The sequence below is a fragment of the Terrapene carolina genome, unplaced genomic scaffold, assembly GCF_002925995.2.
Source record: "Terrapene carolina triunguis isolate 2854851 unplaced genomic scaffold, T_m_triunguis-2.0 Scaffold838, whole genome shotgun sequence".
NCBI lineage: Eukaryota > Metazoa > Chordata > Testudines > Emydidae > Terrapene > Terrapene triunguis.
In genome coordinates, this window is record NW_020665189.1 from 6,102,495 (window position 1) to 6,129,339 (window position 26,845).

At 49.4% G+C, this 26,845-nt stretch overlaps 1 protein-coding gene across 1 annotated transcript; it reads left to right on the plus strand.

Moving 5' to 3' along the window:
• Window positions 1-2,372: 2,372 nt before the first annotated feature.
• Window positions 2,373-26,845, plus strand: SLC23A1 (solute carrier family 23 member 1). The gene is made up of 15 exons (XM_024194007.3): window positions 2,373-2,492; window positions 4,786-4,875; window positions 8,599-8,700; window positions 9,296-9,453; window positions 9,593-9,681; window positions 10,861-10,928; window positions 12,761-12,942; window positions 14,613-14,733; window positions 15,415-15,571; window positions 16,453-16,600; window positions 17,779-17,884; window positions 20,409-20,538; window positions 21,711-21,854; window positions 22,562-22,657; window positions 25,272-26,845. The coding sequence occupies exons 1-15, from the start codon at window positions 2,457-2,459 to the stop codon at window positions 25,517-25,519; spliced, it is 1,875 nt and encodes a 624-aa protein (XP_024049775.2). The 5' UTR covers window positions 2,373-2,456; the 3' UTR covers window positions 25,520-26,845.

Consider the following 26,845-nt stretch of genomic DNA (forward strand, 5'->3'; position numbering starts at 1 on the left):
AGGCCCGGGTTAGAAGTGATGCAGACTGGACAGTGGAACAGAAGACTGCCTGGGACTGTCGTCCAATAGGACTTTGCAACCCCAGAATGGGAGAACTATAGTGACCGGGCTGGAGGGCCAAGCCATGAAGAGAGAACCTCCTGAGTCACACACAGAGAGGGAGGGAGGGAGGTGGCAAGGTGTGTGAATGAGTGGCAGAAGGGGGTGTTGGACCCAGAAGGAGCTGGTCCCCAGAGCAGCCAGGAGGAGGTGCCCTAGTAGTGAGTGGACCCTGTGACACCTTGCCCTTTCCCATAGTCCTGGCCCCTGTCATCAGCTGGGACTTGGAAAACTCTAGCTCCCCCATCCATCAGCAAACATTCTTTAGCATCTAATGTTGCAGTTAATGCTTAATTTCATAGCAACCTTTGTAACTAATAGGCTACTAGAGAGAATCTGGGTGAATCGTGGATAGACACGGGTACAGAGACGTTATTCCAACAGCAGCACAAGCACTGGGGCTGCTGACACATTCCCATCAGCCTCCTGCCACCCGGGAGCTTTAGATGGTGAAAGACACTGGATGGATAGCCCTGGAGACTAATGATTCTGGGTCTTCACAGCATGGACAGTGGCAGCACAAGCATCTTCCATATTCCCAGCCATTGTGCCTCACCCCTGGCCTGGAAACACCAGTGTGAAAGGGGAGTTCGTTCTGCACGGCACATTCAGTCCTTGGCCTATCTACTGTAGTGGTGGTGGATGGTTAGCTAGTGGGAACTGGATCAGCACCACCAAACAGCAGGATGATGGTGCCGACTTTCATCATAGAATCATAGCATCATAGAATATCAGGGTTGGAAGGGACCTCAGGAGGTCATCTAGTCCAACCCCCTGCTCAAAGCAGGACCAATCCCCAACATCCCAGCCAGGGCTTTGTCAAGCCTGATCTTAAAAACTTCTAAGGAAGGAGATTCCACCACCTCCCTAGGTAACCCATTCCAGTGCTTCATCACCCTCCTAGTGAAAAAGTTTTTTCTAATATCCAACCTAAACCTCCCGCACTGCAACTTGAGACCATTACTCCTTGTTCTGTCATCTGCCACCACTGAGAATAGCTGAGCTCCATCCTCTTTCAGCTGCTGAGGTCCAGGAACAGATTAGAACCAGCATTATCAGGCCGTGCCTTTAAGGGTGTGTCACTCTGGGAGGAGTGTGTGGCCGTAGCTCCCTGAGAAATGGGCTGTGCCCCTTTTCTGGGGGCCCAGGCAGGTAAGCTGAGGGCCTGGTGCTGAACATAAACTGGGGTGAATCTCTGCTAACGATTCCCACCCAGCCACGAGTTTTGTTGGAATAGCTATTTCAAGAGAGATATGTTTTATGGGAAGGAGGAGGCTGTGGTGTTGTGAGATACAGGCCAGGTCTACACTAGAAATGTTTGCCAAGCCAATGATGTTGGGCAGGGGGGGGGGGGGGGAGGGACGTGATTTTTACCACACTTCTGCATGGTCCAAGCCAAGACATTGGGATCAGAACCCAAATCCAGAGCTGACTTGCCCCAAAGTTTGGGGCTGTCCTCTGGCCGATGGCGTATCTGTTTGTAAAACAGCTGTGGTGTCTGCAGACCTGAAATGCCCATGTTGGGCCCACTTTTAAGACGTCCCTCCCACCTCCTGTCACTGGCTCTAAAGGCATCAAGGTGTCGTGGGCACCAAGATCCAGACTTGAACCCAGTCATCTTTTAGGGTCTAAAATATCCAGGTACCTTTTGTTATTTCTCTTTCTGCCTATCCAGGTTCCATCCTCTGTAACAGGAAGTGCCATGGAACAACCGCTTATCCAGAGGTGGCCAGTCCAGAGTTCAGCATGTGTCAGATGTTCGGGGGTGTTCTGACTGGATTTGGAAAAGTCTGCTGGGCCTGAACCAAAACCCCAGATCCAAACACCCACGGCATTGTGGAATGTCACATCTGGGGAGAATCTACTTCCAAACCAAAACCACCTGACCAATGAATGTACACCACACACAGATCTAAGAGCCTCTGACTGGGGGCACTCCAGTGGGCTGACCCATCAGAGAGTCTGAGAGCTGGTGCGGATACATTGGCTCAGCAGGATGGTGCTTCCTTTATCAGACCTGATGAGCTGATTAGTGCAATCTGTAATTCAGTCCATTTATGAACTAGTCAGTTACACTGTAACTCAGCTCTATAATGTTTTCACAAAAGATCTGTGAAAAACCGATAAGTTTAGGAAAGGCTGATCATTCCCCTGCGATGCCAAGCATAATTAATGAAGTTAATATATTATCTTTAAAAACACAGCTCTCATTCTTTCACAATCAGCAGCCAATAACCGTGGTTATAGATTGACTCCATGAACAATGTCGGGTGTATTGACTAAAGTCCTCCCCATGACCATAAAAAGCGTCACTCTACAAAGTCCCCTTGGAAATCCCAGTGGCACTCTGCAGGAGAATGGGGAACAGTTCGGAAGATTTGTCTCAAACCAAGGTGAACATGTTGTTTGCTATTACCATATTTTCACTCCCTCCCCTTCCCTCTCCCCAAATGCATCCATTTCCTTGCTTACCAGTGTTTGATGTAACTATCTGGGAAGTGGGTGGCAAGCTATCTGTGTTGGTTGTTAGAAGGGGAGGGGAGCAGTGATCACAGGTTCTTTCTTAGACTTGTGTCTGACGTTAAAGGCAACTTATCATTTGATCATTCTTGGAAGCCAGATTTCACAAAGCGCTTCCCTTTGGACTGACTTATTCAACATACGCCTCTGGCTTAGAAGCGCAGTGGAAGCGACTCGGCCCCCAGTGAGGGGTGACTCCGCTGTGCCACTCAGGAATGGAGCACTTGACATCAAACAGTGACTTAATAGTCGGAATGAATGAGGTTCAAGTGATGCCGTTTTGTCGCTGCTGGTTCCTCTCCTTGGCACCTGTCTCACCCTGGGCAGCTCTCCCCTTTGACATGGCCCAGGGAACCCTGGCAGCTCCACTATGTGTTCACGGACTCAGCAAAAGGCTTGCGAGGTTCTAAGAATCAGGCCAAGACTGGAGGTCAGGCAGACCCTTCAGTCAGTCCCCAGGAGAGAAGAGAGCCCAGAATCCAGGCCCCAGAGGGTAAGAACCACAGACGGAGAAATGGGATCCAAGAAACTGAGAACTCTTGGGTTTTTTCTCAGGTAAATTTGCAAGGAACTTGGCTTTATTTTGTACGGGCTGCTGTAATACAGGGACTGATGCTGTTTGCTGCTGAGCGCATGCAGCTGCCACTGAAGATACTGGGTGTGAAGTGCATTGAGCACCCCACAGCAGGCTCAGCCCTTTGCAGGAGTGGGCCCATACTGTGGCGGATTTAGTGTGACTCCTTTACAATGCAAAGTAGCAGTTATTCAAGATCCACCTTCCCCGGGTGGTGGGGGGAGGGCAGGAAGGGGTGTTAAACACTAGTATATTCTATAGCAATGATCCAAACCCTGTCAGTGTTACTAGTGAAGGGAGAGTGATCTGAGCACCCGGAATTCCTGGCTGCTAATCCCAGCTTTGACACCAATGGACTGGGTGACCTTGAGCAAGTCACTTACTCTCTGCCTTGGATTTCCCATCTGTAAAATGGGGGTGATAGGTCACTACTATCTCCTGGGGGTGCTCTGAGGTTTAACTAGTGTTCTGTAAAGGTCTTTGAATGTGCTACACAAGTGGTGACAATACTGTTAAATCCATTCATTTATTTTAAGGAGGGATATTATGTAGCTATGTAACTGCCATTTGATTTCTCTGTACTGTACCTTTGTGTTTCTAAGGCCTGGCCTACACACGGACTGATATAGCTATTACAGTTAGGGAGTGTGACTTTTCACTGATATAATTATACTGGTACCACCCTAGAGTGGATACAATTACACCATTATAAAGGTCTCTCATGCCAGTATCGCTCATTCCCCTTCCTGTATGGGGATTGCTCTACTGGTATAAGCACATTTATACTGGTTTAGCTGCGTCCACATTGAGGGACTGTAGCACTTTAACTATATCACTCTGGCTACGTCTTCACTGGGAGGGGATTGATTTAGGATTAGCAAATTCAGCTATGCAAATAGCGTAGCTGAATTTGACGTATCCGAGCCGACTTACCCCGCTGTGAGGACGGCGGCAAATCGACCGCCGCAGCTCCCCTGTCGACAGCGCTTACTCCTACCTGCACTGGTGGAGTACAAGTGTCGATTCGGGGATCGATTGTCGCGTCCCAATGAGACGCGATAATTCGATCCCCGAGAGATCGATTTCTACCCGCCGATCCAGGCGGGTAGTGAAGATGTAGCCTCTGATAACATTTTAAACCCATATAGTTAAAGCTGCACAACTTAGATAAAGCCTAATCTGCTCAGCTTCAAGGCCAGCAGCTGTTGTGTGAGCAGCACTGCTGCAGCGTGTCACAGAGGAGACACACATACCGTGCTCTCACTGAGATGCTCCGTTTGTTCTGTCTCACATTGCTGCTCCCTGTAATGTCAATCAAAGCCACTCAGACTGGATGGTGATGGCTGCTCTTTACGTGGGGAACAAAGACCGATTCTTCACTCTCCAGTGCTGTGGTGAGTCTCTCTGGGTTCCCAAAACAGACAAGCTGCTTTTAGCAACAGCCACCAGCCTGGTGGAGACAGTGGCATCCTTCCAATCAGCGCTGCCTGTTCTGCGCTGTGATCTTTTATTTTCCTGGTGATGGTGCTTCCACCAGCAGTTTCTCTAAGCAGTGACTTGCTTTGTCTTCCACGTCCCTCGGGGAAATGCAGAATGGAAATGCAGCTTCCGCCCAGCACGAGGGGATCCCCGAAATCATCACCGAGAACTCGTATGGGAAGGAGCCGGAGAGCGAGGACAAGGTGAGACCAGCGCTCTGCCTAGGATGCCAGGCAGCTGAGACTGCAGCTTGCCACTAGCTTTAGCTGAGGGAGGGGTCCGTTGTTAGGTGAGGGGCTCAGCTGAGCCCTGAGCGAGGGGTGGCATATGGCTGCGCTGCCCTAGGAGCAGATCAAGGACCAGGCTGGGACTTGAGGAATCACAAACTGCCCCCCTTTGGCTCCATGGAAGAGGCAATCTGTGCCAGCCCTTTACCTGGTGCACATTACTGCAGGCTCAGCTAGCATGCTGTGGGGATGTCACTGGCCAGGCTCCACCCACTGCCTCCCTGCCGCCCCTTCTTCACCCAGCTGGGTGCAAGGGCGGGCAGTGGCCCCACAATTGCTGCCAGCTGCGATACAGGTAGCCACCACAGGAGAGGAAGGGGGGCACTGTGGGCACATTGAGCACGTCACAGTCTGTCCCTAAAAAAGTGACACTCCTTGTCTTTAAAGCTCATTGTGGGCTTGTCCCACCCTATCTCCTTGTCTCTCTGTTGCCCCCCGCCCCGGCTCATGTAGCAGCTGCCCTGTCTCAGCACCACACCACTGGTGGGGCTGGAGCCAAAGCCCATTGCATCAATGGAAAAACTCCCATGGAGTGCAACTGGCTTGGTGCGAGAGCCTTCTCCTCTGCAGCCATTGGTGTCTGCAGCAGCCCTCCTGTAGCCCACTGACTCGCCGGGTATTTTCCCAGCTCCCTGGAGATTCGTCCCTTCCCCTCTGAAACACAAACATTGAGGCCATTGCGGAATGTGGCAGAGTTACAGCAGGTCTTTATTTTTCTTTTTGTTGGTCAGTGACGTTCCCAAAGTCGGGGCCGTTTTGAAAAGGGATGGAGTGAAAAAAGGGAGGGGAGGAAATAACGCCCATCAGTGGCATTCTATTTCACTCAGTGGCAAAACGGGGGGTTGGGCACGGGAGGAGTGGAACAACAACGACCCTTTCACATCTAAAGAAACTTAACTTTTTGAAAACTGAATCGACACACCAAGAGTTCACTTAATTTTCCCTGGGAAATTTTCATCCTAAAGATGATAAAAAAAAAAAACCTGAACAAAAGAGTTCAAAGGGAGATTTTTTTATTTGAATTTTTTTGGAGGGAGTGACAGGTATTTTGACCAGCTGTAACTGCGAGAGTCGAAAATCACTGGGGCTGGTAACGCTAGCAGGAGGATTGGGGATGAAGCACTGGGTCTGAGCAGTGAAGCCAGAGGCTTGGTGGTAGCAGAGGAGCTTTTCTCTGGGTCTTGGCAACTGTTCCTGGGCCTTCAGGGGACTACATTCACAGATTCCAAGGCCTGAGGGGATCGTTCTGATCAGCTAGTCTGATCTCTGTATAACCCAGGCTGGAGAACCCAGGCAGTGAGGCTCGCATCTAGCCCATCATTCCTGGCTGAGCTGTAGCGTCTCATTTAGAAAGATATCCAGTCTTGATTGACGGACATCAAGTGATTCAGAATCCACCATATCCCTAGATCAAGTGTGCCAATGGTTAATCACTGAAAAATTAGCACCTTGTTGCTAGTCTGCATTTGTCTAGTGTCAGCGTCCAACCACTAGATCTTGCTATGCCTTGTTCTGCCCTCTGCTGTCAGAAATCTCTTCCCCATGCAGGTACTTATAGACCTTAATCAACTCACCTCTTATTCTTCTCTTGGACAGACTAAATAGTCTGAGCTTCTTTAGTCTCTCGCTATAAGGCAGGCTTGGCAGACGCCACATCATTCTTGTAACTCTGTTCTGCACCCTTTCCAATTTCTCCACATCCTGTTTGACATGTGGCCAGCAGAACTGGACCCCGTATACAATCCATGTGAGGTAATAGCACCTCCTTATTCCTATTCAATATGGCCCTGCTCACACATCCAAGCATCACGTTCACCCTTTAGCTACAGAATCGCACTGGGAGCTCCAGTTCTGTTGCCCCCAAAGTCCTCTGCAGCATCACTGCTTTCCAGGATCCTGTCCCTCCTCCTAAGCGTGACTCATGTTCTTCGTCCCTTGCATTTGGCTGTATCAAAAGGCATGTTGGTCAAATGAGCTGAGCTTACCAAGTGATGTATAACTGACCTTGGTCCATCTCGCCACCAATTTGTGTGTCCGCTGCCCATCTTACCAGCAATAATTTTCTCCTTCCAGAGCTCTGAGAAGGATAGTGAATAGCGTTGGGCTGAGAACAGATCCCTGAAGGACCCACTAGCAACAGGGAATGCTGCAGGGGTTTAGGGCTAGCTGGCAGCTATCTTCTTGGGCAAAAACCCTCAAGCAGCAGGGCCCTTACCAATGAGCTGGTGGCATAAGAGGAGAGCAGGTCTTCCCTGTGGATTGCACCACTCTGCCCCACATCCTTATGCACAGCATTCCTCAGGAGAGAAGATACCCCTGGAGAGGCCTTTGCCCCTTGCATGTGAAATTCAGACGCCAAGCCTGCACTTTGCCCAGGAAACCCTAGAGCTTTTGGAAATGGCAGGCAAAGGGCCAACAGCTGTAGAACTCCCGGGTAGCACATGGGGTAACACAGGGTCAGAGCCAGGCCCAACTGACTGAGTTTTGGGGCCCTGTGCACTCTGGAAATTGGGAGGGGGCCCATCACTTTCCCCAGACTAGAGCTCTGCTCCAGCTGTCTGCCCCCACTTATCTTGGCAGCCCCCACACATCCCAGCAGCCCTGACCTACATCCCACTCACCCAACATCCGCCCACTTGCCCCCAGCCCCTCACCCACCACCTCAGGGACCTTCCTGGCCACCAGCACCCCCTCCCCCCATTTCAGCACCCTGCTCCCATCCAAAGCTAGGGCAGTTCCCCCTGATCGCAGCCACCCTGCTCCGCTCACTCCCCTCGCCTGCCCCAGCCCTGCGCTGCTCAGGTTTGGCCCATCAGCTCCCCTGTCATGATTGGAGCGTGTGGTGCTGTGACCTGGCGCACGGGGTCACAGCACCACTCCAGCTTTGATTGGGCTTGTTTCCGGTGGGTGGAGGCTCCCTTGAGATGGGGACCTTGTGCAAGTGCACCCAGTGCATGCTAGGTAATCCTGGCCTGCTCTGAGCACTGGCCCTAGGAATGTGTGGCTAATGGAAACAGCAGCGCAGTGGAACCAGAGGCTTCAGGGAACCAGAGACACCAGTGCTGGGTCTGAGTGGTGACACCCAGAATCTCAGGGGGCTGTTTGGAGTCGGCCCCAGGGGGGGCTGTGCACGAGTGGGCAAGGAACAGATTGCTTTGTCCCCCCGTGCAGGAGCCAGCCAGAATCCCACTGGAGAATGCAGCCCCGTCTCCCTGCTAGCCCCTCACTGTCTGAAGGGGGCATGAGAGGTGGGACAGGGTGGTACTAAGTTCCCTTCCTCCCCTGCTGTGGGCATGGAGTAGGGAACACACTGCACTGGGGGCAGAACTATTGCTCCAGTGTGGGCTCCCTGTGAGGGGCCAGCCAGATTCTCGGCTGGGGGCTCCAGCTGCAATGTGGCCCTTGCAGCAGGCCCGAGGGCTCTCAGGACAGATTGGGTGAGTATGTTACTCCAAGACACCCGGGGCATAGCAGATGTGTCTCAAATCTCCCTGCACTGGGGCGATCGCTTCAGAGACCAAGTCATGGGGGAGCAAGGAAATCCGCTCACATTTGATTTCTGTCAAGCTTCTCAGCCTAACCGCCAACCTCTAATCTCTGGCCCTGCTGGTGCTGAAATCATCCTTTCTCCATTTCCAGCGCCAAGCCACAGGCACAGGGAGGGAGCAGAAAGAATTCGATATGATCTATAAAATTGAAGACGTGCCCCCATGGTACCTCTGCATCCTGCTTGGCTTTCAGGTAAGAAAGGAGAGATCAGAGGGCACTGCCCCACTCTCTTGCTTCCAGTGCCCTGTTACGGTCATGACATACACACAGAGAGGTTAGTGTATTCTATGTTTTTTAATCTTTCTGGAAGGGTGCAATGTAACACCACTTTATTTCTTAAAATCCAGTCCCTTACCAACATAAAGAAACAAAACCAGAGAGAGAAAAAGCAGGCTACTCCCTAAAACAGGTATTACTCATTGTCTGGTGCAAACTGACAGTGGCTCACACGCTTCCCTACAGAGCTCTCTAGCCTGCAAGCAGGACCAGGACACCATTGAACATCTAAAGTGATCGCTGTACAATTTTAATACAGTTTTCCTTATACCACATGCCCTTATACATGACTCTGAGTTTCGGTCTCATTAGCAGTGGCAAGAGCAAACCCCTGACATTCAGAGGTCCAGCACAAGTCGCAGCGCACCACTTAAGTCCCATAGCACATTGGGACTTAAGCGGTACCACGGCCTTGTGCAGAGGTGAACTTCACTCTCCCTGGGAATGAAGGTGGGTTCTCAGATCTGCACGACAGCCCTAACCAAAGACTCCTTTCCCTTCCCCGCTCCAGCACTACCTGACCTGTTTCAGTGGGACCATCGCCGTCCCGTTCCTCCTGGCAGAGTCCCTGTGTGTGGGAAAGGACCAATACACAGTCAGCCAGCTCATCGGCACCATCTTCACCTGCGTCGGGATCACCACGCTGATCCAGACCACGCTGGGGATCCGGTAGGTTGACTCTATGGCAATTGTTCTCCACACTTTCTTTTGGCTGTTGGTCCCTGTTGAACCATTGCACGGGAAGCTTTGAAGGCGAGGCAGAGCGGCGGGCAATTGCAAATGAGGCTTTTCCTTCTTGCTCATGCAGACTCCCCCTGTTTCAAGCAAGCGCACTCGCCTTTCTGGTTCCTGCCAAGTCCATCCTGGCCCTAGAGAAATGGAAATGTCCACCAGAAGGTAACTGAAGCTTCGTTTACAACCAGGTCATGTGGTAAAGCCCATGAGTCACTTAACAGCCCCTCCAAGTACAATCCTTATAGCTAAGGGTACAACAGGGTCATAGCGTTTAAGGCCAGAAGGGGCCACCAGACCTCCACTAGACTGAAAGGGCCTCCACTAGCCTGACCTCTTGCATATTAAGCTAACAACCCCACTCGAGACCTGCACACTAATCCCAACAACCAAAAGGGGACCAAGCCCATAGGAGACAGTTCTAGTATGGGCACGAACTAGTGGGGGCTGAGGTGCACCAGTGCCCGAGGCCCCTGAGTGGCAGGGAACTGATTAAGTGAGAAATACCCAGAGGAACTTGGCAAGCGACCTGCCCCCAACGCCACAGAGGAAGGTGAAACCCCCCAAGGTCGCTGCCGATCTGAGCTGGGAAAATTCCTGCCTTACCCCATATATGGCGTCAGTTAGACTCTGAGCCTGTGAGCAGGAACAGCCAGCCAAGCGCCTGAGAGAGAGAACACTCAGTGTCATGTGTCAAGTGTCATGGCTGAAGCACAGCTATCAAGAGGTAGTATAGTCTAGTGGGTAGGGCACCAGCCCAGGAGGCCATGGCTCTGTGCCCAGTTCCCTGATGGGTGACCTGGAACCAGTTCCTTCTTCTCTCTCTCTGCCTCTGTTTCCCCTCTCACACTGGTCTATTTAGGGCACGTCTACACAGCAAATGAAGGTGTGATTGAAGCACCATTAGGCACGCCAGGGTTAGCCTTAATCCAGCTGGCGTGTGTAACATTGATCACGGCGGCGCAGGCTTTGGCACAGGCTAGCCATCCCAGTACCAGCCCACCAGAGCCCCTGTGTACATACCTGGGCTGCTGGTCCAGGCCGTTGCATTTCCACTGCTATTGTTGCCCATGCTGGGAAGATTAAAGCTCACCCAGATATGCTACCAGTGTTACAATCCCACCTTCACCTGCAGGGCAGATGTACCCTTCGCCGGGCGGCTCTTTGGGACAGGGATCGGCCCTCACTCCGTGGGTACACGGTGCCAGCACAGCGGGGTCTCTAGATTTCAAGGGAGATGCACCAGTGTAAACAGGACTAGTACAGCAGTGAATCATGCCCTAGGGGGCAGGGCCTGGAGTGCTGTTATCCCTGCGTGTCTAACAGCCTCGTTTCATGTCTTAGAGGAGATCTACGGCAATTGGACGTTACCACTGAACACATCTCACGTGTGGCACCCGAGGATGAGAGAAGTAAGCTGTGCTCTCTGACTACGCCGCCAGGGGCGTACACGGCTCAGGGGCTCTGGGGATCTGTCTCTCCAGGACACGGGAAAGAAGACTCCCCCCAGACAAACACCCAACTTGCTTACGTCTCGGCCGCATTAGGGCCACGCATCTTGGTGTTTATGAGATTCACCCCTGTGCAGGGGGCCAGTGCAAAGTGCAGGTGCCACTTCTGTCCTGTGCAAGCCACAGCAATTTCCCCCTGCTTCTGCAGTCATGTCCAGCCAAGACGCACAAGCAGGAGGGCCCTCCAGGTGACTCTAGCCATGGTTGGGTGCACTTGACTGGTCAGTGGGAAATACCTTCAAACACATCTCAGGCCAGTGCTCAGACATGCCAGTAGCACCATAGCTGTGAATGGTGCTGGTGTCTGTCTCAGTGCAGAGCAATGGAGAGGAAGCATTGCCTATTAGTTAGGACACTGGGCTAGGTGAATTCCCTGCTGTGCCCTGTACTTCCTGTGTGACACTGGGCAAGTCACTTAGTCTGTCTGCCTCAGTTCTCAGCTGTACAATGGGGCTAGCACTGCCCTACCACACAGGGTGTGGGACGATAAATACATATAAGATAGTGCGGTGCTTTGAGATTTGCTGATGGAAAGGGCTATGTAAGAGCCAGGTATTGTTATTAACAAGGTCTATGCTGATAGATGGAGAGATACCGAAGTGACACCATCCTCCCTCAGCCCGGGAAGCTCCCATGTGCAAAAAAATCCAGTTTGGAATGGGACATAACCCTCCAGGCTCTAGGGCATAAGCAAGCCTCTAACTATGGAGAGCTAGAAGGAATCTTTCCCTTGGGGCTGGTTAGCCCCTAACAGCCCACTGCAGGTCTCCCTGCAGCTTCCTATGGAGAAACTGGTGCTGGCCCCAGCTGGAGGCAGGATCCTGGATTAGATAGATCCCTGGTCTGATCCAATGTGGCAATTCCTGTGTCCAATGGAAGGTGGACACCAGACAGCACCTCCTGCTGGGAAGTAGGCTAAGACCCAGAAAATGCAGCTCATCACTGGGCTGCCTGGCCATGGCAGAGAGTTTCAGACTTGCTGGGTTTTATAACATGTAAAATGCAGTTATTCTCCAGTGGTTTAATCTTCTAACCAAACAAGAGGACTTACTTTACAGCAGCTACAAAAGTTCCAGCTCTCGCACTGCACTCAAACAGGAGAGGCCTGGCCTGTGGCCTCCCAGACATCATCCGACTCGACTGACTGCGGCTCCCGGGCTTATTCACTAGTCAGCTTCATTTTACCCAAGTCACATTTTATATATTTTTAGTCATTTGCTCTTCTTTGAACCAGGATGCAGCCATTTAGAATTGCTCTTGCATGATACTGGCATGTCCCCTTATGCTGTTCAACCCAACCTTCTCTAACTTGTGAAGAGCATGGGCTGGACGGATGGATGGATGGACGGACGGATGGATATATATAATGACTGGATGGATGCATGGATGGATGGATGGATATTCCCATTCCCATCCCAGTTCAAGGTTCTTCCATGCTTTATTCCTTTCCCTTCCTCCATGATGAAGCCTTCCCCAGCACAACATCACTCCCGTGGACAAGGGCTAAACCCTTGTAGCTGATGGCCACGGTGCTCTCTGCCCAGGGATGGGGGGCCTAGTGGCATTTGCATGGCTCAGCACCCAAGGTCAGAGCCATGCAAATGCCACTAGGCCTCCAGGCTCATCCCTATCTGTAGCACCTGCACGGGCGGAGGAGCCTGGAAGCATGTGACAGCTCTGAGCTGACCACATCTCCACACCTCACATGCTTTCCCCCCCCTTTTGCACCATAGATCCAAGGGGCGATCATCGTGTCCAGCCTGGTGGAAGTGGTGATCGGGCTTGTGGGGCTGCCAGGAGCACTGCTCAGCTACATTGGACCTCTCACCGTCACTCCCACCGTCTCCCTGATAGGACTGTCAGTCTTCCAAGCTGCGGGGGACCGCGCAGGATCGCACTGGGGCATTGCAGCATTGTATGCTCCTCGCTTATCATACAGAGACCAGCCACAGGGCTCACAGATTGACATGCTGCTAGCACTTAGTGTCACACCCTCATGGGTGTGCATATCTGGAGGCAAAATCTGGCCCTTAAGCTCCAAGTTACCCCCAGCTCAGGGTTAAAGTCCATCCCCAGACGCATTTGCTGATTGCAGTGGGGTTTGCCCTATAGACCTGATCCTGCTCTAATTGAAGCCAATGGGAGTTTTGCCTACATTTGCATATTTCATATGGAAAACATGCAGCGCTGCTCCATGTAACTTACAGCAATTGTTTTTTCATAATCAAGATCACTTGATAATGAGTATTCAAGCCAAAAAGGGGGACAAAGGTTGAGAGGGGAAGAGTAGATGGCATTAGTCATTGCTTTGCTGAGCTTTCAATAGGATGCAAGGTTCAAAATCTGTCTGATAACTGATCTGACTGTGTGTCTGTCTATCCTAGAAGCATATAGGACACCAACCACCACCATATCTAAGTACCAGAGCTGACTGAAAATACCATGAAAGTTCAACCTGTGTTTTTGTCCCAAATTAGGATGAAAAGTTTAAATATCAAAAATTTTGGCAGAGCAAAATGTTCTGAAAAAAATTCTGTTTGGAAATGTCAAAATATTTCAGCTCTGTTCTACATTAAGTTGTGTGTGCCTGAGCTGCAGCAGTACCTCATGGGAGTTATACTTCAGATGCCTCATGCCTCCATTCACCTCTAGCCATACTACATCTCCCATAATGCATCAGGGGCATGGGACTCTCAAGATGCATTGTGGCAGTTCAGCATGAAGGGAAACTGTGATGCATTATGGGAGATGCAGTCCAGTCAGGGAGTCTGGCCACTAGAAGAAAATGGGGGCACGAGGCACCCAAATTACAACTCCCATGAGGCCCTACCACAGCTCAGACAAACACAGGTTAACGTCAAACTGTCCCGAAACAAAACATTTGATTCAGTTTGATAAACCAAAATGTTTTGATTCAGCTGGACCTGACCCAAGTAGAAAATCAAAAAAATTTCCCCTGGAAAAACCTTGATTTTGTAGCCACTGCAGGAAAAAACATTTGACAGAAAATTCCTGACCAGGTCCACTCAGCACCCAATACATCCTGCTGTTGTAGCCCAGCTAGTGAACAGTGGATTAGTTTACTCCAGTCAACTAAACATACGTAAGGCAAACACCTCACCGGGATTATCCTTCACCATTTACTTGTGACACATTCTCAGAAAACAACAGGAACTCCGAACTTAGCAGACACAAAATGATGAATGGGGAAATTGGCCACTGGCACCCACAGGCATGTTTGCCACACCAGCATGGATTGTATGTTCTTCTCATACACCAGATCTGTTCTCCTTCTCATTTCTGCATAGCCCAATGGACACTGGCTTGCATAGACTGGCCTGTAACTGGTTAAAACCATTTGGGTTCAAATACACTATTGTTAATATTATTCATGGTAGTGCCCAGGAGCGCCAGTCATGGACCAAGATCTCGTTGCACTAGGTGCTGTACAAATGCAGAACAAAAAGATGGGCCCGTGCCCAGAGAGCGTACGATCTCTGGACAATGGTGCAATTCGGCCCTCAGGGAGTTCCCCTTCTGCATTTCCTAGGGATGTCCTAATGACTCTTTTTCTCTTTTCAATAGATCCATTTTTCTGATTGTTTTATTTGCCCAGTACCTGCGAAATGCGACCTTTCGGCTGCCTGGGTACAAATGGGGGAAAGGTTGTATTGTGTTCAGGCTACAGATCTTCAAAATGTTCCCGGTATGGACGGTCCCATCCCCTGCTAATTACCAATGACGGGTGAAACCTCCCACAGCTCAGCGGTCTGGGTCAGATACATACCAGGGGGTCTCCAGGCCTGTGACGGAAACATCTATGAACGATCTAGTGCTGTTGGGGCTGTGGTGTTGGGCTAGCAATCGCTAGCACTTACAGAAAGCGTGGCCATGGCTGTGGCATTTTGGCACTAACCGTGCTGGCCAGAATCCAGGAAAGCAGAAATACCTGGAAATGTGAAATAAACGGGGGAAAGACTGGAATTAACTGAACTTTTCCAGACCTCAAAATACTGTCCTAGATGGGTGCGTGCACTGGTGTCACCACTGCCCTCTAGAGTATGGACTGGGTACTATTCCACTGTGTGGCAGGTCCTGCTACAGCTAAGGGCTGAGAGAGCTTCTTCAACGGGGGCTGAATTGTGGGGTTGGATGTGCTAACTTCAAGCCCTGCTGTTGCTGTGCTGGTCTCAACGGTCCCACAGCACCGGGATCTCTGTGAAGCCATAGATGGTCCTGGAGTTGTTAGTGTAGGTTGGGGGTTTGGATTCCATGGTGGGCAATTCTTGCTGTATTTGGAGCAGTTCTCCCATCCATCTTCCAGGGGTGTTGCTGCTCAGTGTGCCTGGAGAGTTATGTTACATGGGCCTCTGTTTTTCATCCCCAGATCATCCTGGCCATCATGGTGGTGTGGCTGCTGTGCTATATTTTAACACTGACGGATGTTTTCCCACGCGATGCTGAGGCATATGGCTACAAGGCCAGGACGGACGCCAGGGGGAAAATCATGTCAATTGCACCCTGGTTTCGTCTACCGTACCCTTGTGAGTGAACATGAGATTCTCTCGTGAATCACGAGGGATCAGGGAAAGTGTTTGCAGAAGTGTACACACGTTTCCGTGCAGTGCACAAGTCAGGTTTGCCTGCCATTGGTGCACATACCAGCCCAGCTTGCAGGACACTTTTGCACGCTTCCCCAGGCAAGGCAAGGAGCTGGGGCACCTTGCCCCTGCTCAGTATCTTCCACTGATCCTCAGAATTCGCCCCCTCACTCTGCTCCCCATGCTGGAGCTCAGACTGGGGGAGCGAAATGACCCTTTCTCCTAACCAGATACTCAGCAGAAGCTGATGTAGGGAAAAGATCACCCTCTACCATCTCCCCTGGTGCACAGCACTGCACAGGGCCATTGGGGTCCATACTGATTCACAGGGACAGGAGTCCACTGGTAACACCCACAGCTGAGTGGGTGGCCCAGGAGCAGAGGAGAGATGCTAAGGCTGGCCGGGCATGGCCTGAGCTGGCATCCTTCTGCACAGCCACCACCCCCATGGCTGGCTGCACCACCGGAGCAGAGAAGAAAGCTGGGCGGTTCTCAAGGAGCAACCTGCAGCAGCAGAAGCATATCCCCAGTGTGTGTGTGTTGGGGGAGGGCTCTAGGGGCTTGCAGCTTCCTCCACCCCCACTGCCCCACAGCTGTGTTTGGGCTGCCCAGGTCACCTGTGCCAAGCACAAGTCCATAGTGCGCTTTGTCAGAAGGATAATTGGCTGAGCAGCCTTTGCCAGCACACCCTGTGTCTGGCCCTTTGAGCCAGGCAGGGCGCGGTCTGGAACCCATGCTAGAGCGGCTCCTGAGCGGGCATGGCCATGTTCAGGGCTTGGGATGCCCGGGGCAGCTCATCCCTTGCTCTGCTTTGCCCGATGCAGGTCAGTGGGGCTTGCCCAGCGTGACAGTAGCGGCTGTGTTAGGGATGTTCAGCGCTACCCTGGCTGGCATTATCGAGTCCATCGGGGATTACTACGCCTGTGCCAGGCTGGCAGGGGCTCCAGCGCCACCCATCCACGCCATTAATAGGTACGGTACGAGCAACTCACCCATCCCTCTAAATCACACACAGGTTTGTGCAGGAGACCCGGGACTTGCACCACAGCAGGACGATTCCTACTGGGCAGCAGTGGGTGGGAGCCAGGACACCCGAGTTCTAGGCTCACGTGTGTTAGCCAGGTTTTCAATGCCCAGCATTTGGCCCCTCAGTAACTTTGGCCTGGCTTTCTAAGGGGCTGCGCACCCAAAGCTCCCATGAGGGCAGCTGGAGCTGCAGGTTCAGCACCTTGGAAATGTAGGTGCCGAAACATGGCTGTAGTGCTACCATTTGGCACCCAAATTTGACCCCCATAACAGGCTACCGTTTGGCACCCGTAACCTGGCTGAGCTCGCCCTCCCCAGGTGGTAACTGGGACAACGCTCCCCATCTCCCATGTTTGTCAAGCATTTAGAACTTGCCATATGCTGTGCAAGTGCCCCGTGCGTGAATGTGAACCTCGCCCATGCTTTGTGCCAGGGACGGTTACAACGAGGCTGGGGCATGCCCCGGCCACGGCGCTATCCCCCACTGCAGGGGAATTGCTAGCCACTTGTGGCAGGCAATGTGTGCTGCACCCTTTCCCATCACAGGGGAGCAGAAGCTGCTGGCTGGAAATTCTCCTACCACAGCCCTGCCCTGTCTGCACCCCCTCCGGTGGAGGCTGTGTCTGCCGCATGCAATCTGCCCCTAAGTGCCCTCATGCATCCCTGCCCTCTCCAAATGCTGCCCTGAGAGCTGCCAATGCGATGGGAAATGAAATTTCACCCAATGAAATGAATAGGCAGCAGATTTAAAACAAACAAAAGGAAGTATTTCTTCACACAACGCAAGGTCAACCTGTGGGACTCTCTGCCAGAGGATGTTGTGAAGGCCAAAATTATAACAGGGTTCAAAAAAGAACTAGATAAATTCATGGAGGATAGGTCCATCAATGGCTATTAGCCAGGATGGGCAGGGATGGTGTCCCTAGCCTCTGTTTGTCAGAGGCTGGAGATGAGCGACAGGAGATGGCGCACTTGATGATACCTGTTCTGTTCATTCCTTCTGGGGCACCTGGCATTGGCCACTGTCGGAAGACAGGATACTGGGCTAGATGGACCTTTGGTCTGACCCAGTATGGCCGTTCTTATGTTCTTATGAAATTTCTTGGGTTTGCTTGTGTTTCCAGAGGCATTTTTACAGAGGGGATCTCCTGTATCATAGCTGGGCTGCTGGGAACGGGCAATGGCTCCACATCCTCGAGCCCCAACATCGGTGTCTTGGGCATCACAAAGGTACCAGCCAGTGAGCTTCTTTGGACACCTCCCCTATGTGCTGAGTCAGGTGGGATCGCTGTAAAGCTCTTGGCACCTGGACTGATCAGCCGGTACCCAGCACAGCTACCGGCCTCTCGCCTGTGCTGCAGAGAATATCAGCATCTTCCACTGGCATCCTGGTTATTTTGTGGGTGCAACAGAGGGTGCAGGGTTCAGGCTATAAAACCCTTCATGGATCCATAGACACCATGGCCCACGTTTTTTTCTTATGATGTAGCCTCTCTATGATGCTATTCCTAAGCCATAAAGAGGGCTTAAATGGCCCGTGCAATACTCTGCTCCTGAGGCTGGAGGGGGTTCTAGAGCCAGCACAGAGCTGGCATAATAGCTCTCTCCAAGCCCCTGGTGTAGGTCATGGGCTGGGGAAGCAAGAGATCAGGCAGAGGGATAACAGCACATGGAAGCTGACACAACTTAGAGCAGTACTAGGGCTGCTCTAAATTGCACCCAGAGCCCAGCATGGCACTGAATTAGGGAGGTGCTGTGGTGGCTTAATGCCATTTTGTGTGCCCAGTGTAGAACCAAAGGAGCAGAAACTCTGGCCTACTCTCGCTCATAGTGCACCAGCCTGGCTGCTCTGCTCAGCTGAATGTTGATAGCCCCAGATTTGCTGGGTCTGGGGCAGCTGGTGGAGCATTCTCAGCAGCCAAACCTCCGTTCTGGGATTCACGCTCCATCTGGGCCTGAGTCCCAGCTCAGTGCAGGGTCTATCTAGTTTCTGATGCTGGCCCTGAGGCCCTTCCTGGTCACTGTGTTCATATAACGTGTGTCTGCAATAGCCCCTCTATGACATTGCTGTGGCCTCTTCTGCCCCTGAGACCCTGGACGCGCCTAGTTCCACTTGCCTCGCAGTCAGAGTTCGCTTTCTGTCCCTGGGCATCTGTCAGTAAGTCTAGCTATCTATGGTGCTTCTCTGCCCCCTCTTGTGTCTGAGTGCCTCCCACTCACTGCATTTATCCTCACAACCCCCCTGCGAGGTGGGGGTGGTGGTCCCAGAGCTCGGACTGCAGCCCAAGGCTGGAAATCAACAGCCCCACATCAGTGAGCCCGAGTCAGCTTGCCCAGGCCAGCTGTGAGGTTTGAATTGCAGTGTAGACATACCCGAAGTGCCTTGCCTAAGCGCTGTGGGAGCCAGGTCAGGGTGTCCTGAACACACGAGACTTTTCGGGTCGATTTTCCAGAACCAGAGAGAAGGTTGTGAAATAAAAACTCTGCGTAGAACAATACCCGGGGCCGGCTGCGGCCTGGGGCCTGCGTCCGGCTTCCAAAGCAGCACTTTAGAGAGCTGCCAACCTCACGCGTGAAAGAGCTCGACCAGAGGCTGCTCTGACTCACAAAGAGGCTGAGCTGCGCAGGACACCAGCTCACAGGGAAGGGAGGTGGTTTGTAGTTGGGGCACTGCACTGGGATATGGGATTTATACGTCCAAGCTCCCTTCCTTGCTCTGTGACAGGTTTTCTCTGTTACCTTGAGCCAGCCCCCTCCGTTCCCCACGCCTGGAAATGGGGATAAAACATCACAGGAGCGTGGCAGGGCTAAGATTGGAGGGAAGATGCTGTAGAAGGGCTCAGGCTTGCTGGTGTTTCTCACCCAATGCAGGGTAGAGTACTCACCACTGAGACTAACGAATAGTGCTCAGCCCATAGCGAAAGCTCTGGCTCGCCAGTCTTTCCCCATGAAACAGAACATCCCCCCCTCTTTAATTTCTAAAGTCTGATGCAGCTTGGTGCACTGAGCAGGGAGTGAGGAGATCTGGGGTCTCAGGCACTGCATGAGCTTGCACAAATCACTTCATTTCACTGTATCTCAGTTTCCCCATCCCACTGTCACCCAGAAATCAGTGCCGGAGTCTGGGTATATTGTCAGTGCCACATGTTTGTTTAGACTGTGTCGCTCAGTCCTTGAGCAGAGGAGGTCACAGACAGCACCCAGAAAAACCACGTTCAGGGCTCTCAGGCCAAGCACCAGTGCCTGGTTCCCAGAGAGCAACGCTGCTGCAAAAATTCCCACTATGTTAGAGAGAGTAAGGCAACGAGCAACTCCTGTCCTGCTTGCAACAGCTCCCCCAAAAGGAACTGTATCACAAACGTAGCAACAACACAGCAGGTCTTCACAGACTGTGCCCTTGTTTGCATGCTAAGAAAAGGAACTGGTAGAACTCTGGGTATGTCTACACAGCAAAAAACCCTGGAGGTGCGAATCTCAGAGCCTATGTCTACAGACTCAGGCTTGCAGTGCTCCCACTATAGTGCTAAAAACAGCTATCTAGACATTCCCACTCAGCCTGGAGCTTGGGCTCTGAAACTGTGTAGATGTACCCTACACAGAGGCATCTGGTATCTCCCACCATAACAATACTTACCTCCTTTGGGAAGTGCTTTGAGATCTCTGGATGAACAGAGCTGTATAATAGCTACATATTATTAAGCCTGGAATGACTCTAGTCAATTTGCTTCACCTTGTTGCTGTTTTTTCTCTACAGGTGGGCAGCAGAAGAGTGGTGCAATATGGAGCTGGGATCATGCTTGTTTTGGGAACCATCGGCAAGTTCACGGCTCTGTTCGCCTCTCTCCCTGACCCTATCCTCGGAGGGATGTTCTGTACATTATTCGGTAACGTACCTATAAAGATATGTTTATAAATGTAATCAGCAGAGTATCAAGGCAAAATTAACATTAAATTGCAGTGCTCTTTCCTACCAATCCTTTCCTAATATATTCATTTACATTTGATTGGCCTAAAAGTGACTTATAGAGCTTGCGCCAGGCTGACATTTGCAATGCTGCCTAAGAGAGTTGGCTGCCCAGTGCCCATCAACACTGGCTTTGAAGCTCTCCACTTAAACAGCTTGCTTTCCTTTCAGAATCAGTTACAGGAAACAATCTCAAAGATGCAAAAGAACTGCAGCTACATAGCATCACTGGGGATAGGGAGGGTAACAGTGGGATGCACAGCTACTGCCTATATTCTAGGGTTCAAGTTTTCCTCCAAACGTAAGAGATTATCATTAGTGCGAGCTATACTTTTGTCTCTTGACCCTAAGTGGTGGGGCTGCCAATGCATTATAGCAGCCTTAGGCCTTGTCCATATTCGAAGTCAAATCAGTGTAACTTTAAATCTGTTTCAGAAGTGATTTAGTTAAACTGGTGCAGAATACAGTGTGACCACAGTTACTTCAATTTCAGGCTGGTTTATATTGATTTAGCTTAATTTGGTAATGAATCAATTTAAGCTAAATTGATATAAACCAGATTTAAATCAAATTAAGAGCATCCACACAGGTGTTTGCACTGGTCTGATTTAATCAGATTCGGATCACACTTTCAGGCTTGATCTACACTTTAAAGTTAAGTCAACATAGCATAGTCAGAGGTCTGAAAAAAATCACACCCCTTACTGACAAGCTGTGCCAGCGTAACCCCCAGTGTAGACGCAGCTATGTCGACAGAAGCATTCTTCTGTTGCCATAGCTACGGCCGTTCGGCAGGTGGTGTTTCTGCACCAATGGAAAACCCTTTCTGTCGATGTAGGCTGTGTCTACGTGATGGGTTGATGCCAGCATAGTTACGGTGATGTAACTATGCCTGTATAGTCTCTCTAGCATTAGACATACCCTTAGTTAAACTGGTACAACTTTCAGAATAGAGATGGCTTTAGTGGTACCTAATTTTTTGCCTCTCAGTCCCAATGACTCAGCAGGTGGCCACCTCTACCTCGCACGGAATGCACACAGACCCTCTGTGTCTATAACAAGGCTGCGTTTTCTCTGTTTGCACATTTTCAGGCATGATCACAGCTGTTGGCCTTTCCAACCTGCAGTTTGTTGACATGAACTCCTCCCGCAATCTTTTCATTCTGGGATTCGCAATGTTTTTCGGGCTGACGTTGCCAAACTACTTGGATTCGCGCCCCAATGCCATTAACACAGGTATGCCTCTTGGATGAAAGCCTCAAAACATGCTTTAGATCCCCTATTAGTACTGCAGTGAATGGAGAACTCTACTGAACTCTTGGCATCGAATAAGATAGAAATGTGGGTCTCTTGGGCACCATGCTAATGCATGGTACAAGTGATTATCAATATTGCAATTCTTAATGATGATGGAATGACATTAGGAATTTTATGTAGCTTCCATAGGAATGTGGGGGGATTTAGGGCATTTGTCCTGCTCCAAATGAGATCTAAACCCTAGTTAGCTTGCTTTTGTTTGCAGCTGTTGGTCTCTTCTCCCTTTTGATATGTGCCTATAGCTACTCTCAGCATTTCAACACATGGTGTGCTTTATAAACTAGATTTTTAGGAACTCTAATAAAACAAAATGGACAATGGGATATGAGATAACACATACACTGAGTCAGTGGGCCTGAGATGCTCATATAAGCCGAGTGAAGAGGGAAAGCAGGAAGGTAGGTAGATAAGAGAGATGTCTTTGAGTATCAATTTAATCTAATCTGGGCCCACAAACGCCTTAGTCATAATCAAAGGTATTGCATGGCATCACTGGAGTTTATTGGTAGGAAACAGCCAGTCATCTTTAAATACACACACTAGTCTTATTTTTCTTTTTCAGACAGACGATAGCATCTAACCCAGTGCTCTGTGTTAATCGGTGTAACATTCTGCATGTTTTATAGGTGTTCCTGAAGTGGACCAAATATTAACAGTGCTGTTAACAACAGAAATGTTTGTTGGGGGTGGCATTGCCTTCATATTGGACAACACCATTCCAGGTACAGCCATTGCAAGCTTTCACGACAAGGCCTTATAATGCACTGGTGCTGTCAGCGGCTTGAGTCACTTTGTGCATGTCTGGTTGTATATTGTTTTAGTTATGATTTCAGTCCTGGCTGGAGAGGTTAAGCTATATTAATTGCTGTTGGCAAACTATCTTCTGGCAGAATCAATGATTCAGTGTTGTAGTTGGAGGTAGAGCAGGATTTTTATGCAATAAGAGCCTGTCTCTCTTTGAATAGAGTTAGACCAGTGATACTCAGACCTCCGTGGTTCAGGAGTCAAATCAGTGATCAACATTACGCAAAAGAGCCACAGTTGTGTGAATTCATTGTTTCATTTACTAGTTATATATATATATATATATTATTCTCACAGCAAAATGACTCACCATGTCTTACTAATCTATTAGAGTTCTTTGAAGGGGTCAACAAACATGTGGACAAGGGGGATCCAGTGGACATGGTATACTTAGATTTCCAGAAAGCTTTTGACAAGGTCCCTCACCAAAGGCTCTTACGTAAATTAAGTTGTCATGGGATAAGAGGGAAGATCCTTTCATGGATTGAGAACTGGTTAAAAGACAGGGAACAAAGGGTAGGAATAAATGGTAAATTTTCAGACTCGAGAGGGGAAACTAGTGGTGTTCCCCAAGGATCAGTCCTAGGACCAATCCTATTCAACTTATTCATAAATGATCTGGAGAAAGGGGTAAACAGTGAGGTGGCAAAGTTTGCAGACGATACTAAACTGCTCAAGATAGTTAAGACCAAAGCAGATTGTGAAGAACTTCAAAAAGATCTCACAAAACTAAGTGATTGGGCAACAAAATGGCAAATGAAATTTAATGTGGATAAATGTAAAGTAATGCACAATGGAAAAAATAACCCCAACTATACATACAATATGATGGGGGCTAATTTAGCTACAACTAATCAGGAAAGAGATCTTGGAGTAATTGTGGATAGTTCTCTGAAGACGTCCACGCAGTGTGCAGCGGCGGTCAAAAAAGCAACCAGGATGTTAGGAATCATTAAAAAAGGGATAGAGAATAAGACAGAGAATATCTTGTTGCCCTTATACAAATCCATGGCACGCCCACATCTTGAACACTGCGTACAGATGTGGTCTCCTCATCTCAAAAAAGATATACTGGCATTAGAAAAGGTTCAGAGAAGGGCGACTAAAATGATTAGGGGTTTGGAACGGGTCCCATATGATGAGAGATTAAAGAGGCTAGGACTTTTCAGCTTGGAAAAGAGGAGACTAAGGGGGGATATGATAGAGGTATATAAAATCATGAGTGGTGTGGAGAAAGTGAATAAGGAAAAGTTATTTACTTGTTCCCATAATATAAGAACTAGGGGCCACCAAATGAAATTAATGGGCATCAGGTTTAAAACAAATAAAAGGAAGTTCTTCTACACAAAGCGCACAGTCAACTCCTTGCCTGAGGAGGTTGTGAAGGCTAGAACTATAACAGGGTTTAAAAGAGAACTAGATAAATTCATGGAGGTTAAGTCCATTAATGGCTATGAGCCAGGATGGGTAAGGAATGGTGTCCCTATCCTCGGTTTGTCAGAGGGTGGAAATGGATGGGAGGAGAGAGATCACTTGATCACTACCTGTTAGGTTCACTTCCTCTGGGGCACCTGGCATTGGCCACTGTCAGCAGACAGGATACTGGGCTGGATAGACCTTTGGTCTGACCCAGTATGGCAATTCTTATGTTCTTAAGTATTAACAATTGGTTAATAACATAGTAAAAGCATCCTGACTGGTTAATAACATAGATCGGTTATTAATTAAATCAGTATTTTAATATCATAGGCAGGAGACACATTAGACGTGAGCCTCAGTCTGAGTATCACTGGCCCAGCACAATAGGGCCCAGTCTTGATTGGAGTCACCAAGTGCTAAATAATAGGAAAAGAAAAGCTTTTAGAGAGGAATCTATTGAGTAATTAATTCAATATAATGACGGGTAAAACTGATCAGTCCTTCCTGTATATCCCATCTCATTCTGTGACAACTAAGGGTCACTCAGTGAAGTTAAAGAGTACCATGTTTATAAGTATGAGGACATATTTTATGTAGCACAAACTGAACCTGTGGAACTCACTGCTGCAGAAAAACACTGGGTCAAACACCATGGCAGAGTTTGTTTGTTTTTACAAAGGGTGGGATAATCTTACAAACTCTAGCGAGATAGGTAGCACTACAAGCTTGATCCTGCCCTGTTTCCTGCATGCAGAGTTCTCACGGGAACTCAGGATCGTTTTAACTGCATCTCCCATCCACTGATGGTGAGGTAATGCAATCTCATGCTTTCAGGTATAAAAGGTAGGGGTATATTTTCCCCCTCACCTCCTTGTAGAGCATTGAACAATTGGCCAGGTGCATTTTTCTGTCTTTTTGGAAGCATCAGGCCCTGGCCATTTCAGAAGGCAGGATACCAGCCTAGTCAATGGTCTGAGCTGCTGTGGAACAATCCTTTCTCCAGACAAGTGTTTGTGCAGAACTTGAACTACATCCAGTGGCTCGTTACTTGGAATGAGTAAGCTATTTAGTTATTTTGCTGTCCTAACACTCAGGATCTCTCACTCTCCCCAGGGACACAGGAGGAGCGTGGGCTGGTTCAGTGGAAGGCCGGAGCACATGCAGACAGAACCACAGCTGCAAATTTGAAAACCTACGATTTTCCATTTGGAATGAGCGTGGTAAAAAGGATACAGTGGTTGAAGTATGTGCCAGTATGCCCTGTTTTCAAGGGATTTAATTCAAGAACAAAAAGGAATTGTGACACAATGGAAAGTGTTCAAGAAAACACAGACAACCTGTTCATATGTACTAAAGTCTGAAAGACTCCTGTAATGTGACAGGCGCAAGTCGTTCAGTGCCAGTTAGGTACGATGTACCACAGTTCTAGTTCGTAGGTTACTGAAGGAAGACCAGGGCAGGAGAGTTGTGTCAAACGGAAGAGGGGAGAACATGAGGATCAGTTCATAGGGGTTCCCCCATAGTTTTGATTCATGTCCCCATGGAGTCTACAAAGGGAAACACACCCTAGTTTGAGTCAGTCATCTTTCCCTGTACTGTCCATTCGGTCTAAGCATGTGTGACAGCTGTGGCCTGCTTACTCTTGAGATAGCCCAAGCCTTCAGTATTGTACATCTGGCTACTGTGTGTCATTCTAACAAACCCAAAACCTCAAAGCAGCTCAGCCAAAACAGCAGAGTTGTGGCTGGACTGACTTCTAACCAACTTTTGCAGTTTCCAACTCTCACCCCAAATTGGTTTAAGATTTGTACAAAAGTTGGCTCAGATTCGCTGGAATGCTCATGAATCTAGGCAAAACTAGCCCAAGTTTTACACAGCTCAACTGGTCATCCTGTGTAATAAACTGCTATCCAGACACTCTGGGCTAAATTCATTTCTGGTGTAACTCCATAAACTTCAGCAGAATTATACCAGGGATTAATCTGGATCAGCATGGCCACCATGGCACACTTAATATGGACATTATAGCATTTTTTGTTGGGATAATGTATTTGATACATTAATATTCCAAATCACTTGTTTCTCTCTGTTTTTATTGACAGTGAACTGCCCCTTATATTTGCCTCACTAGTCCCGCAACGTAACCCTGGAAAAGTTTATGTTGGATAGCTCTGCTACACCGATCCATCTTTCCTATTGCCTGTTACATTGAGTATAATGAGATCTTAAATAAATGTTAATTATACCCAAGGATGAATAGACAAGCTCATTTTCTGAACTGCCTTGGCTCTGCAGGGCTAACAGAAGTAAATGTTGCGTCCCTGATATAAATTGACTCTAAACACAGATCAGTTGAATATTGCCTTTGTGCCCAGTCACTTTCCAGAATTGCCTAGTGGGAATTTTTTGCAAGAAACCATGACCAAGTCATACCTGTAAACGCATCTCCCTAGGAACTGGAATGCACAAGCACTGCAGCTTGACTGGACTGAATATGGGTATGTTTAATGCAAAGGTGATCCCTCCCTGGATCTTGATGAAGTGCCATTAATACCAAAATGCAGCTTGTGACTGGATATGCAAGTGTGCCTGAGCTCCCTTGCTGATGAGTGATAGGATCTAAAAGGGGAGGGCCTCTATGTGACTGACTAGCAACGCTCCCAGAGAACACCCACTGCCACTTTGAA